Source organism: Anolis sagrei, chromosome X (genome assembly GCF_037176765.1).
Source record: "Anolis sagrei isolate rAnoSag1 chromosome X, rAnoSag1.mat, whole genome shotgun sequence".
Taxonomy (NCBI): domain Eukaryota; kingdom Metazoa; phylum Chordata; class Lepidosauria; order Squamata; family Dactyloidae; genus Anolis; species Anolis sagrei.
The window spans coordinates 89,053,479-89,067,232 of record NC_090034.1 but is presented as its reverse complement, the minus strand read 5'-3'; the positions used below and the strand labels follow the sequence as shown (position 1 = coordinate 89,067,232).

General features: G+C 42.0%; 1 protein-coding gene across 1 annotated transcript in view; it reads right to left on the bottom strand.

Annotated features, from left to right (window-relative positions):
• Nucleotides 1–13,754, bottom strand: part of LOC132780657 (IgGFc-binding protein-like) — a 43,317-nt gene that overhangs the window by 18,850 nt on the left and 10,713 nt on the right. The window contains exons 4-8 of the mRNA XM_067460753.1: nucleotides 12,658–13,231; nucleotides 10,743–11,344; nucleotides 8,680–9,247; nucleotides 6,699–7,297; nucleotides 4,580–5,159 (exon numbers count right to left, since the gene is read on the bottom strand). Of these exons, the coding sequence (XP_067316854.1) occupies nucleotides 4,580–5,159; nucleotides 6,699–7,297; nucleotides 8,680–9,247; nucleotides 10,743–11,344; nucleotides 12,658–13,231 (2,923 nt within the window). The remainder of the gene's footprint in view (nucleotides 1–4,579; nucleotides 5,160–6,698; nucleotides 7,298–8,679; nucleotides 9,248–10,742; nucleotides 11,345–12,657; nucleotides 13,232–13,754) is intronic.

Below are 13,754 nucleotides of genomic sequence, written 5' to 3'. Positions count from 1 at the left end.
GTTTTTGACTATAATTCCCAGTCTCCTCCAGCAAGCTGAAGACCTACCCAGGATCTTGTCTAACTCCACCATGGCCCCATCTACACTGCCATATAATGCAGTCCGAAATTGCATTATATGGCAATGTAAATCCAGCCCATGTCTATAGGGTTGACAGATAAAGCTATCATGACAAATTTGCAAGGGTTGGGTGGCAAATTGGATAAGATTAAATAATATGTTTTTGTATTCAAAATATATGGTTTCTAAAATACAAATTGCTGCATAAAATGTTAATATTTTCACCCTCTGCAGAAATGTATTTAATGTCATGCTTAAGTGTCCTGAGATTCTGCCTTAGTTATGGGTGTTTTGGAGCAGTCAAGATGACTCAGCCCATTCTGTCACAAGGTCTATGCCTCCTAAAACAACCAATAGAACTTGTCCCGTTTGTTTCGGGATGCTGTGATACAGAGACTTTGCAACATAGAGACAGTTCAAATAACACAATCTCATCAGGCCAGTTTTCTTATCTTGCATCTGAAAGCTACATGTGGGGTTCTCTGTACAGTTGAAATAGGGGGGCTTGTCCCAGCTGTACCATTGAAATACCTCTCTAAAAACGCAACCAATCACCTTTATTGACACATTTCATTATGCCATTCTGGATCTTGCAGGTTTCATCAGAAGAGCAACTGTGGGATTCGCATATGACTCCTCGTCCTGGAACACAACTGCAGACTTGTTGGCATTCATTCAGCAGGACTTTCTCATTGGGCTGTAATGAGGACATTTTTCAAGGGAAAACAAACCATTAAATACAGCCACATGTAGTAGTACAGCTGCTCATAGCAACATTTCATATAACTAGCTTCTCCAAGACAGTCCAAAATTGCTCTGTTCATTCCTGTTGTCATCAAACTTTTTACAATACTTTTAATCTCTGGCAGAAGCTGGATTTTTATCAAGCTAACACCTCTTTTGTACTTTCAAGCTCAGCTATCCAAATATATGTTGCATTACAATAAAGATGGCTCATAATAACACATAGCCATGAGGAATATCCATTTACATCTCCAACTATTATGGGGACTACTCCTAAACTTATGTGAAGGGAAGAAGGGAGATTGTATTTTATTTATCATGTCAGAAGTGAATTGAGAATACAGTTATAATGTATAGAAAAAGCACAAACAAAGTTAATATCTTGGCATTATACTAAATGTCCTTTGACCAGAAGGCCCTTGGAGTGCCTGTGGTGCCACTGTAAGAAAATTCTCCATTGTGGATGTGACGGCTCATACTGCATTGTAGCAAGGGATCTGTGGTTTGCTTTTCTCCACACTTGCATGTCATGGACTCCACTTGGTAGCCCCATTTCTTAAGGTTGGCTCTGCATCACAAGGTGCCAGAGTGCATCCTGTTCAGCGACTTCCAATTCGCCCAATCTTCTGCATGCTCAGGAGGAAGTTTCTCATCCAACCTCAGCCACTGATTGGGGTTCAGAGTTTTAACCTGCCACTTTTGGACTCTTGCTTGCTGAGGTGTTCCTGTGAGTATCTCTGTACAACATAGAAAGTTGTTTCTTTCTTCTTGTTGGCTTGGTAGCTGATATACGAACAGAAAATGGGCCAGAGATGTCAATGCCTTGGTCCTTTCATTACAGGCTGCTACTTCCCAACGGATGTCAGGTGGTGCAATGCCGGCTAAACAGTATAATTTCTCCAGCAGTGTTGGGCAAATACATCCTGTGATAATGTGGTATGTCTCATTAACAACAACAACAACAACAACAATAATAATAAACAACTTTATTTATACCCCGCCACCATCTCCCCAATGGGGATTCGGAGCGGCTTACATGAGGCCAAGCCTAAACAACAAATTACAATAGAGTAAAACCGAAAACGCAAACCGAAAACGTGAACAATAAACAACATTAAGAGCCACATCCACCATTTTAATGTAGTGAGATGTATTCCACACTGGGCATGCATATTGAGCACAAGTCTTCCCTGTGTCTGGTTGTGATCCGCAGGTTGTGCCAGTCAGCTTTTGTATGATATTATTTCTAGCACCCACTTTTTGTTTGATATTCAAGCAGTGCTTCTTATAACTCAGAGCACGGTCCAGAGTAACTCAGGTATTTTGGTGTGATGCAATGACTAGAGAGCAATGAAAGATGATGCTATTTAGGTTTCTAATCAAAAAGGCAGAATTTGCCCCAGAAATCCTTTCTTACTACTAATTTTATGCATCTAATCTCTGCTTTCCTAAAGTAAACTCTGCTAGAAGAGTTAACTATTGAGTCCAGAGCAACTCAGACCATTTACTGGTTGGGTTCCTCTGGAAAATAACTGGCAATTCCTTACCTAAACTTCAATGCTGGTATTTTTATGGTGTTTTATGGGACAGATAAACTAAACCACCCAGCTAACTCTTCCAGCAGTTCTGTTTGTGTAGCCCACGTGATGAAAATGAAATTCGAGGTTCACTTCCTGGTTTACCATTTAACAGCACCAGAGCAGGAACCTGTCCCCAAAAGCATGGGTAGTTGTGACACTTGACCAGATAAAACAGGGCTGGTAAGAACAATTGTTTGGTAAAATATAAGGCAGCTCTTATCTTCCAGTTACTCTAATATTTAACAAGGTATGCAACATTATCTGTGGGGCAGCACCTTATAATAGCTTCCATTCCCAAAACATCCACAGTTTTCCACTGTACTGCAGCCAAGGCCATCAAAGAAGAAGCCATCATCACATTGGCAGCCCTCCGCACACATCTCAGGGCACACTTGGGAGTCACCAAGCCCCACACAATCAGCAGAGCACAGATCAGCACAGATTTCATAATGGCTGTTCGGAGGGCAGCTTAGAGCTACAAGGGACAGAAAAGTGAAAAGGTCAGGTCAACAGAGGGAAAGATGTTCAGGTACCATATCTGCTGTGTCATTTTCAGTCTTTCAGCCAAATGCCTTCAATAAACATTCTTAGAGATGTGCAAATTTACCAATTTTACTTTCATCGATTTTCTCAGAATCCAACAGGAATCCGATCAGCACATTTCAGTAGTGACCTCACAACTTCTGAAGATGCCTGCCGTAGATACAGGTGAAACTTCAGGAGAGAATGCTTCTGGAACATGCCCATACAGCCCGAAAAACTCACAACAACCCAGCGATTCCAGCCATGAAAGCCTTCAACAATACATTTTCCCTATTTCAAACATTTTTATGCATGTTCTTTTTTCCAAATGTACTTGTTTGCACATATTTTTCTAATTGTCTAAAGCACATTTGTGCAGCTGTTTTAAATGTACACAAAATTTTATGTACATTTTCTTACTAAACACATCACTAGTTTGGGCCGGAAATTTAGCATAGCTGGTAAATTATCAGCAATTATAAGATCTAATAACCAAAAGGTTGCAAGTTCGAAGGCCCGAGTTGGCGTGAGCTGCCAACTATCAGCCTAGGTCATTGTTTACCTAAGCAATTCGAAAACAGCTTTAGCTGTGATTAGAGAAAGTAGGTACTGCTAAATAGCTGGGGAGGTGTTTTACAACACCATAAAGAAAGAAGATCAGAAAATGCTGGGCGACCAAAAGGAAGGAGGAAATCCTGACGGCTCTTCGTCATAGAGTAACAGCACCCCCTGGACTCAAGCCCAACCTTCCATGGCACCTCCTTCTGTTCTGTCTGTCTGTGTATTGTCTATACAAAGCGGCATTGAATGTTTGCTGTTTATATGTACTGTGATCCGCCCTGAGTCCCCTTCGGGGTGAGAAGGGGAGAATATAAATAAAGTGTTGTTGTTATTATTATTATTATTATTATTAATTAATTAATTAATTAATCTAGGTAAAATATGCTCAGCCCCATTGTCAGTTTTCTTAGTTTGCTTCCAGACAGCACTAAATTTTGTGCTTTAGTAAGGAGCAAAACAAACAAACAAAGAAAAACCCAGGACCTCAGAAGGTATCCAGATACAGACTTGTTGGTCCTGGGATTTCCGTCTCCATTGTCTACATTTGCTGCTTTGTCATGAGATTTTGCAGCCCCCAAGATGGCTGCCGTGGGACTTCCGCCAGAAATTTCAACAGATTTTTTTTTTTAAAAAAACTTAAGATGCGAAGATATGAATCATTGTATAAGTTCCGTTACTAGGTTATATAAGATGCAGAGCCATCTGTACAGACAGGGTGTTGTTCCTGGGTTATACATGTCTATTCCTGATTGCTCTTATTGTGGAAAGATATACAACATTGACTAGAGGGCCACAACTTTGTCCTGGCTAGAGAAAATGTGCCTTCCACACATTCATGAAGTTTCTGGCAGACAATTTTTTTTCACATTCTGCACAACTGTCACCTTCTTTTTAGCAACCGACCAATCAGGAACAAACATCTAAAACCCGGAAATAAACCCAGATTAAAAATTACTGGAATCTGGATTATCTGCTTTGATTACCTGGATTATATGGCAGTGTAAAAGGGACCTGAATCTCTGTAACATCAAGGAAAGACTTCAGGAGTGCTACTTCTTATAAGCAGAAGAATATTCAAAGCATATAAAGGTGGGATTCATTATGGTACTCACGGCAGAACTCTGGGCTCCTCCAGGGTTGGATGGGGACCTTCGCCTCTTGGCATGCAGACGCATAGCTCTGGATGCTTTGGCACAAGACCGGGCTGTCTCCATTGCCCACGCAAAGATCATAGATGCAATCATTGAAATACATACTGGGGTCCACCTTGCTGTGGCAGGCTCTAAAGGGGCCATCTGATGCTGTGAGGATGCCACAGTAGTTGTGCTGCTTGAAAACGTCAATCTTCCTTTCCTCACAGGTTGGGCAGTCACTTCCTGAGCATCCATCTGAGCAGGCTCCAGTTGCCCCTGGGACTACAACCTTCCAAGCAGCCCCAAAGGCAGCTGCATTAGAGCCTTTGCTGCCACCAGGGAGCAGGAACTCATCATCCTTTTGCCCATTGTAGTTCCCACATAGGCCTTCCATTTGACCCTGGTAAGTGCTTGGGACAGTGACTGTAACGTGGTAAACGAAGTCATAGCTCACAATGAGTCCAAAGCCAGTTTCCATCTGAACTTTAGTGCCATGCTGATAGGCTCGGAGCTGTCCTCCTGAAAGGATTATGGGAAGAGACTGGAATATTCCATTCACCTGGAAGAAAAAGGAGAAGAAGGGAGAGGGGAGAGATTAGCAGACCAAGTATGGATGTTTAATGGTCAGAAAATTGAACTTGAGAATGACTCATCCCTGGATGTACTTGTCATAGCCATAGTTCCCACAGCCATTCTTCACAGCTTGGTCAAGCCAAGTTGATATTTTCAATGGATTTGAGATTGTCCTGGTTTAAGTGGTGTTCACCACTGAGTCAACATATCTCAACAAGACTATTGGAAAGTGGATGCTTGAAAACAGCTGTACATGGGCATATCCATCTACAAGGCACAGAATACAAGTATACATTGGCTGGAATCCTGTCAATTAGCACCAACTGGAATTGACCAGTGCAATCAATTGTTAAATGGTGAATTGATGCATTAGTAAATCAGAGCAGGTCTACTTTAGTCAAGATTAACAATGGGATATTACTGGAATCTAGCGTTTCCTAGATTGGTTCCAAACCTAATGGAAAATGAGGACATTTTATACTACAGGAACTCCATTTTGGATCCTTTGAACCGCAGGAAAACTATTAAGTGAGTATATTTGGAAAAGTGTACAGTAACAAATGTAAATGAACAGATTAAATTATGAACATGCATCATTAAGTTCCATAATAGAGTTGCAGTCTCAACTAAACTCCTCATGAGGCTTTCCTTAATGTATCTATTGGCTTCATAAATTAGTAAGGATGTGCAATTTGGTTAAATCCCATTCTGTTTTTGTTATCTGGATTTCAGTGAACCCCCAGATTAATTTTTCAGGAGCCTCCCGAATTCAGTAGGGAAAAAAAATCCATTTTTTAAAATCCAGAAACTGAAAGATCCGGGAAGATCCGGCCCATTGGCAACAATGAGGAACTTACAAGCTCCCCTTTCTATCATTTTTAGGGCATCGGGCTTCAGAAACCATCCTTTCTGGGATCCTTTCTCCTTAAATCCTTCAATAAGACCTGAGTTAAAGGCACCAGGCTTAAAAAACCACCCTTTCTGGGATCCTTTCTCCTTAAATTCTTCAATAAGACCTGAGTTAAAGGCATCAGACTTAAGAAACCACTCTTTCTGGGACCCTTTCTTCGTCATATCCTTCAATAAGACCTGGATTAAAAATATCAGACTTAAGAAACCACCCTTTCTGGAATACTTTCTCCTTAAATCCTTCAATAAGATCTCGATTAAAGACATCAGGCTTAAGAAACTACGCTTTCTGGGATCGTTTTCCCTCAACGCCCTTTCAAGGAAGCTGAGATAAGGCATCCCTTTCAGAATTCTCTTTAATTGAACTATTAATCCCAGCAACGAAATGTCCCAAATGACAAAATCAATTTTTTGAGTGATGGTAATTACTTGTGTTAGTAGGTGTTCTTGTGGCCAAATTTAGCACCAATTCGTCCAGCGGATTTTGAGTTATGATGTCTCTCAAAACGAACAGAGCATTTAGATAGATAGATAGATAGATAGATAGATAGATAGATAGAGATGGATAGACGGATAATTTCATAATAAATTGAATGGAGGACATTAAAAAACCTACCATGACCAGTCCCTTTTTGTTTTGCAGAAGAGTAAGAGTAAAGCCATAGATTTCCAGCGATACCATCTTAGTGACTGACACTCTTCCACTTCCCCAGGCTTCATTTTCTTCTCTTATTGTAAAAGGAATTAAGCTGTTTCTACCCTTGGTGGCCGTCTTGGCAAGGACATAAGTACAGTTGCCTTGGAAGTTAAAGTGGAGTCCATCAAAAGAGGTGTAATGAGGATCACCAGAGGCAGAGCAAGTGGCTGAAGCAACTGGATGGCACTTCGCAATACCGTCTACTATGCTGCACTTTTCCTTGGGACCACAAGAGATCTGCTTGCAGGTAACATCTCCTCCAGCCTGGCAAACACATTCCACATTGCACTTGCTGGTTGGGTAGAAGGTTTGCCCAACGGAATAGTAGGAGTCCTGATAGGCGCAACCACATTGAGCCATGGGGACACAGCGTCCCCCACTGAACACAAACCCCTCATCACAGACACAGCCTTCTGCGCAGTGTGATGAGCAAAGCAGAGGGGAGAAGAGGCTGTGGCAAGTTGGCTGACAGCTCCGGGCACAGAGTTCATAATGGCTGTTCTGGGGACAAACTGGTTCTGGAAGAAGAGAGTAAGGCAACTCATTTTCAATCAATTAACATTAACTTCTGTAATTCATATCCTCACACATCCACAACTTTGAGAAATACTTTGGAAACATGTTTTATTATAAGCCATTTTTCCTGAGAAGTTTACTTGAGGGGCAGGGGTGGGGTCCTGCTACATTCAACACACTGCTTGTTCCCATTCCCTCTCTGTCTACAGCAAGGGTGAGCAAAACTCCCAGTCCCCCTAAATATTAAAAAATACTATTTGGCGGAAATTTTTCTTCCCCAGAATTCCCACAATGGTTGAAAACTACTACAAAATGCAACCACACCTGAAAAAGTGTTAGAACATAGAAACTATTAGCTGAAAATATGTTGAAATCAAAATCAGAGGTTACATTGCTCCCTTCCTCTTTCAATTTCACCCGAATTTGCTTGATGATATTCTGATAGATCTTTAAAGAGAGGGAGGTAAGGAGGAAGGAAAGAGAGAAGGAAGAAATGAAGGACAAAAGAGTGGAAGGGAAGGAAGGAAGGGAAGGAGGAAGGAAAGAGAGAAGGAAGGAAGGATGGACAAAAGGGAGAAAGAGAAGGAGGAAGGAAAATGAGAAGGAAGAAAGGAAAGAAGGAAGGAAGGGAGAGAAGGATGAATGGAAGGAATGAAGAGAAGGAAGGAAGGAGGAAGGAAAGAGAAGGGTGGAAGGAATGAAGGGAAGGAAGGAGGGAGGGAGGAAAGAGAAGGAAGGAAGGGTGGGAGGGAATGGAATGAGGGAGAAAGAGGGAGGAAAGAGAAGGAAGGAAAGACAAAAGGGAGAGAAGGAAGGAAGAGAGAGAGGAAAGAAGGAAGGAAGGATGAAAGGGTGGAAGGGAGGGAGATAGGGGAGGTATGGAAGGAAAGGAGGGAGGGAAGGAAAGAGAGAAAGAAGGAAGGATAGGATGGTGAGAGAGAGGAGAGCCTGAGTAAAGAGCTCAAGGGGGCGCATCTGGCCCCCAGGCATGGGCTTAAAGGACCAAAACGGCTACATAGGAGGAGGAATTATAAGGTCCAATAGGGGCATGGGGTGAAAACCAAGATCTTTTGCAGTTGACCACCACTGTTTTAGAGAACCACATTGGGGGCCAAAGCATTTCTCCTTCCTTACTCTCCTCTCTCTCTCTGTCTCTCTCCCTGCTCCATGAATGGTTATGGAACAGCCTGAGAATTCTCCCTGAGGTTTGGCAGCTAATGGACAGGGAGTGTTTGGACATTGCTCCTTGTTCTTCAGGCAAAAAACAAAAAAACAAAACAGAAAATAGGTTTCTGGATAATCTTTCAAAACATCTTCCAAAACATTTGCTACAATGTGCCCAGCTCGATCAATGGGAAGTGCTACAGCATAGAATTATACTTACTCCAGAATATGTGGATTCTCCAGCTATAAATTGTCACCTCAATGCTTTGACAGGCCTCAGCATAAGCAGCAATGATGTATCTCAGAACAGCCTTCTGACCATTGGATGTACAGTAATCATACACACAATCCAGGAAAAACAATTCTGGGTCAATTTTGCCATGGCACTCCCTAAAGGGGCCACTCTTGTCCACAAGGAGTCCACATTCTGCAGTGAGGACTCGCTGATGGCGAGCAGTGCTTTCCAAGTCTGGGCACTCTCTTGGAGTCAATTCTTCACATGCCAAGGACCCTGCCACTTTCCAATGTTGTCCAAGCAATGCTGAATTAGAGGCCAGCCCAGTATCAGTGGATATCAGGCCATCTTCTTTGTCTTTATTAAAATTGCCACAGAGGCCCCCAAGAGCCCCTTCATAGGTTTTTGGCACAGTGACTGCGAGATGACTTTTCCAGTCAAAGGTAACAGTGAGGCCAAAATCTGTTCGGATGACAGCATTCCAGCCCTTCTGGTAGATAAGAATTTGGTTCATGCCCATCCTATAGGGCAAGTGGGTTAGTAAACCATTCACCTAGGGGCAGAGACACAAATGAAGAGAGGAAGACAAAAAGAGGAAGATGGCATTACACGTAGAGTCGGTGAAGTCAAAGATGACTTGATGGCACATAACAACAAAATGGAAAATATATTGCTCAAAACCTAGCCAGCAGTTCCCTCACCCATTTCAAAATGTTGATGTGGGGATGTTGATGCCCTAAATGACTTGAGACCTGATTTTTTTTCATGTCAGAAGTGACTTCAGAAACTGCAAGTCGCTTCTGGTGTGAGAGTATTGGCCATCAGCAAGGACGTTACCCAAGGGATGCCCGGATGATTGATGCTTACCATCCTGAGGGAGGATTCTCTCATGTTCCCGCATGAGAAGCTAGAGCTCGACAGACGGGAGCTTTCCCTGCTCCCTGGATTCAAACTGCCAACCTGTTGGTCGACCAGTCCTGCCCACACCCATTGTGCCAACGGGACCTGATGGCCAATTCTCTCACACCAGAAGCGACTTGCAGTTTCTCAAGTCGCTCCTGACACAACAAAAAAACAAAAACAAAAAGCAAAAACAAAAAACAAAAACGGAGCCTGATTATCTTAAATAAGATGTGGGATACAATTGCCAGGTCACAGGGCCTACCATTTCATTTCCAATCTTCAGGGCAGGAGAGAGGAATCTCAGGGCAAGGTTCTGAATTCTGCCAATTGTCACAATAACAGCATGTTTCATTGTGCCTACATATGTTACTCACAGGATGCCAGGCAGCAGGTTTTGGACCAATAAAAAACACCCACACTTTTTGGCTAAATTTTTTTTTTCACCAAAATATTCCTGAGTATGACATTTCCAAAAACTCTCCTCCGACAGGGATAAAACTTTAGAAATATTTATGATTACATGTGAGAATGAAAGACGATTTGGTATTCCTTTATGCATGAGACTTTGTCAGCTGGACAATACTAGTAAACTGCAGATCATCATCATCATCTTTATTTATAACCCGCCACCATCTCCCCAAAGGGGACTCGGGGTGGCTAATATGAGGCCAAGCCCAAAAATAATACAACATAATTAGACACAAAACAGCAAAAAAAAATCATAACAAAATATGTGGAACTTTTAACAGAAGCATTCATGGAAGTAATAAGAGTACTGTGGAACTCCTTTCCTGGGGATATTAGATCACCCCCCTCCCTCCTGACCTTTAGAAAAAGAGTAAAAACCTGGCTCTTTGAGCAAGTTTTTGGAACCTCATTGTAACCAGATAAAATCAGTATTGTGAACAAATATGGAACAGCTTAACGATGCAAATAGACATGGATTTAAACGAGGAAGTCGTTTATTTTTATAGTTTTAAATTGTTTTTATATGAACTTTATTATGTGATTTAACCTGTTTTAAACTATGTATTTATGTGTGTTCGGCATCTAATTTTTGCCAGTCTGTACGCTGCCCTGAGTCGCCTTTGGGCTGAAAAGGATGAGATAAAAGTGCGGTAAATAAAAAAAATAAGTAGACCCACCATGACTCTCCCATGGGAAGTCCAGCTCATCGATATCTCCATGCCATAGACTTGAACCGTGACCAACTTGTTGAGAGACACAGATGAACCACCCTGGCCTGCATTCCGTACCAAGACCTTGAAATCCACCAAATCTTTACTCTTCTTGGTGAGTCCAGCAAACATGTAGAGGCAGGTGCCCTGGAAGTTGAAACTCTGCCCATCGAAGGTATGGTAATGAGAGTAACCAATGGCAGAACAAGTGCTAAAGCTTGTTGGGTAGCAGTTCTGGATGCCCTTTTCCACCTTGCACTGTTCTCCTTCCTTGCAGCTGGCAGCTTGGCACCTCACTTGCTTGCTTTGAGGGTCACAGACACAGCGTCTTGTGCAGGAGTTGTCTCCCCAGAACTCCTCTTTGGGAGCCAACAGCCGACCCTCAAAGACACACCCACAGGCAGCCTGCGGAATGCATTGCCCAGATTCCAGCACAAAACCCTTATTACACTGGCAGGTCTCCACACATCCTGGAGAAGAACAGTTGGTGGGCAGAGCTTGGTCATTGCAAGTGGCAAGGCACGCAGACCCACAGAGTTTGTATTGACTGTTTTCAGGACAGGACAGAGCTGCAGAAATATACAATAAAAAGGCATTGTTTCTTTCATTGGATTGCTTCCAAGACAACATGACAGGAATGCCTTTCCTACCAGGTACATCAAATTTACACCCCAATGAATTGCATTATTATGTGTTGTACCCATGGCACACCATTTCATTCTCTCTTTTTCCGATATAAAAGTATGCCTTCTCAAACAGGCCTAGATCTAGCTAAGAGATTCGACAAGGGCAAAGACCTCCTATATTTTTGTGTGCCCAAGGTTTCAACCTTTTGAGGCTGAATGGATATGACTTGTAGCTTTCAATGGCTGATCAGAAATTCAAGCTCTCATCTCCAGAATCCTAGCTCCACATTCAAAACTCTGAAGGCAAATACGAATGCATACTACAACTCTTGCCAATATCTGGAGAAAGGTGGCGTCATCATCACAAATAACTATTCACCATGCGTGTGCCCATGCAGTCATGCTGGCCACATGATTTTGGGGGTGTCTATGGACAACACCAGCTCTTTGGCTTAGAAATGGAGATGAGCACCACTCCCCAGAAATAGACATAACTAGACCTAATGTCAAGGGGAAACTTTTTCCTTTTTATGCATGGGCCCAGACTTTTGTTTTTGTTTTTAAGCATTGCAAAATAATAGCCCATTGCTAACATTTATGTTAAAGAAATGAGGCTGAAGTGGGCTTACCAATTCATTAGAAGGCAAATAATATATGATTTTTCATTTCAGCATACAATTTTTCACAAATTTAGTTCTAAAAGAAAGTCAAATTATCTCCTCACTTTAAGGAAGTCTTTGAAAACCTCACACTATTTCGAGTTCAGTTCTTATTCTTTTCAAATTATCCAAACTTCATGAGTGGAATTTTTTTGTAATAATTGGCAGATTATTCTGAACGAAATTCACATGGGAGGTATGTAGGAAGACAACATTTCTGTGCAAACAACAGGATATTCTACAAAGAAAACGACATTTTTGCACAAAACCATTTCTTTCTGCAAAGAAACTACCCTTTACTGTCAGGACAACAACAACCTGATTTATAAACTTTGCACACAGTAACTCTCAAGTGGGCTATTCCACATTTACCCTCATCAGAATATCTTGGCATTCATGTAACAACTTTTTTTAAAAAAATCAATTAATTTGGAATATTCTCTTCAGCCCTATTTTCATCTGCTCACTCAAACAAAATTGTCATTTGCCTTATTTTTGTTTGCTTTTCATCCCATAGCATGGCATGATTTCACTGCATTGTAATGACATTAAACATTCATGTGTGTGTGTGTGTGTATGTATGTATCTTCTACTTACAGCAGCCAGTAAGTCTTCTCCAATCAGATATGGCCACTCCTTCTCTCTGGCAGGCATCCGCATAGCTCTTCAGTGCTTGACACAAAGCCTCTTTGTGGCCTTCATAGATATATAAGTCATAGGCACAGTTTTCGACAAAGATCTCAGGATCAATGACAGAGTGGCACTGATGGAATGGACCACTCTCTCTTTTGCTGATCCAGCCGCAGAAAGGTTCTGCTTTGTATTTGATGAGCACCTCCAGGGTAACATCTTTACATTCTCCATGGCAGTCATTCCAACATAATGGGTCTCCATCTTTCATCTTCCAACTTTTTCCAAATTCCACAGGACTTGGGGCTAAGGAACCAGAAGGGGTCTGGAAATCATCCGCTGGGTCCCCATTATAGTTACCACATAGGCCACAAACATTCTCAAAGAAGCTGCTAGAGATCTTCACCACCAGTTGACTGTTCCAGTCATACAAGACTCTCAGAGAGAAGTCTGTCTCAAGGACAATAAAGGTCCCACTTTGATACAGCTGCAGTTTCCCTTCATGTAAGGAGATGGGCAGGCGGGACCACTGGTTATTTACCTGGTTAAATAAATGTGATTGTTAGAAATGTATGAATTATGACTTAAATATATCCCACCCAGGCTACATTGTGGCACAAGAAGGAGCCAAAAGTAGATGTATCAGTAGACACTAGACAAATGGTTCTCAACCTTTGGGCCTCTAGGTCATTGGCTCTCAACCTGTGGGTCCCCAGATGTTTTGGCCTACAAATCCCAGCCAGTTCACCAGCTGTCAGGATTTCTGGAAGTTGAAGGCCAAAACATTTGGAGACCCACAAGTTGAGAACCACTGCTCTAAGTGTTTTGGACTTCAGCTCCCACAATTCCTAACACTTGGTAAGTTGGCTTGGATTTCTGAGAGTTGAAATCCAAAACACCCGGAGGCCCAAAGGTTGAGAACCACCACACTAGACAGTCCCTATGGGTCTATACAAAGTGAAGCCTTTCCTGACTTCAGTGCTTGAGACAGAAATTACTTCAAGTGCTACAAACTAAGTTCGAATTACAAAAGTAGTTTGCACTCAATTAACTCAACAAGGAGA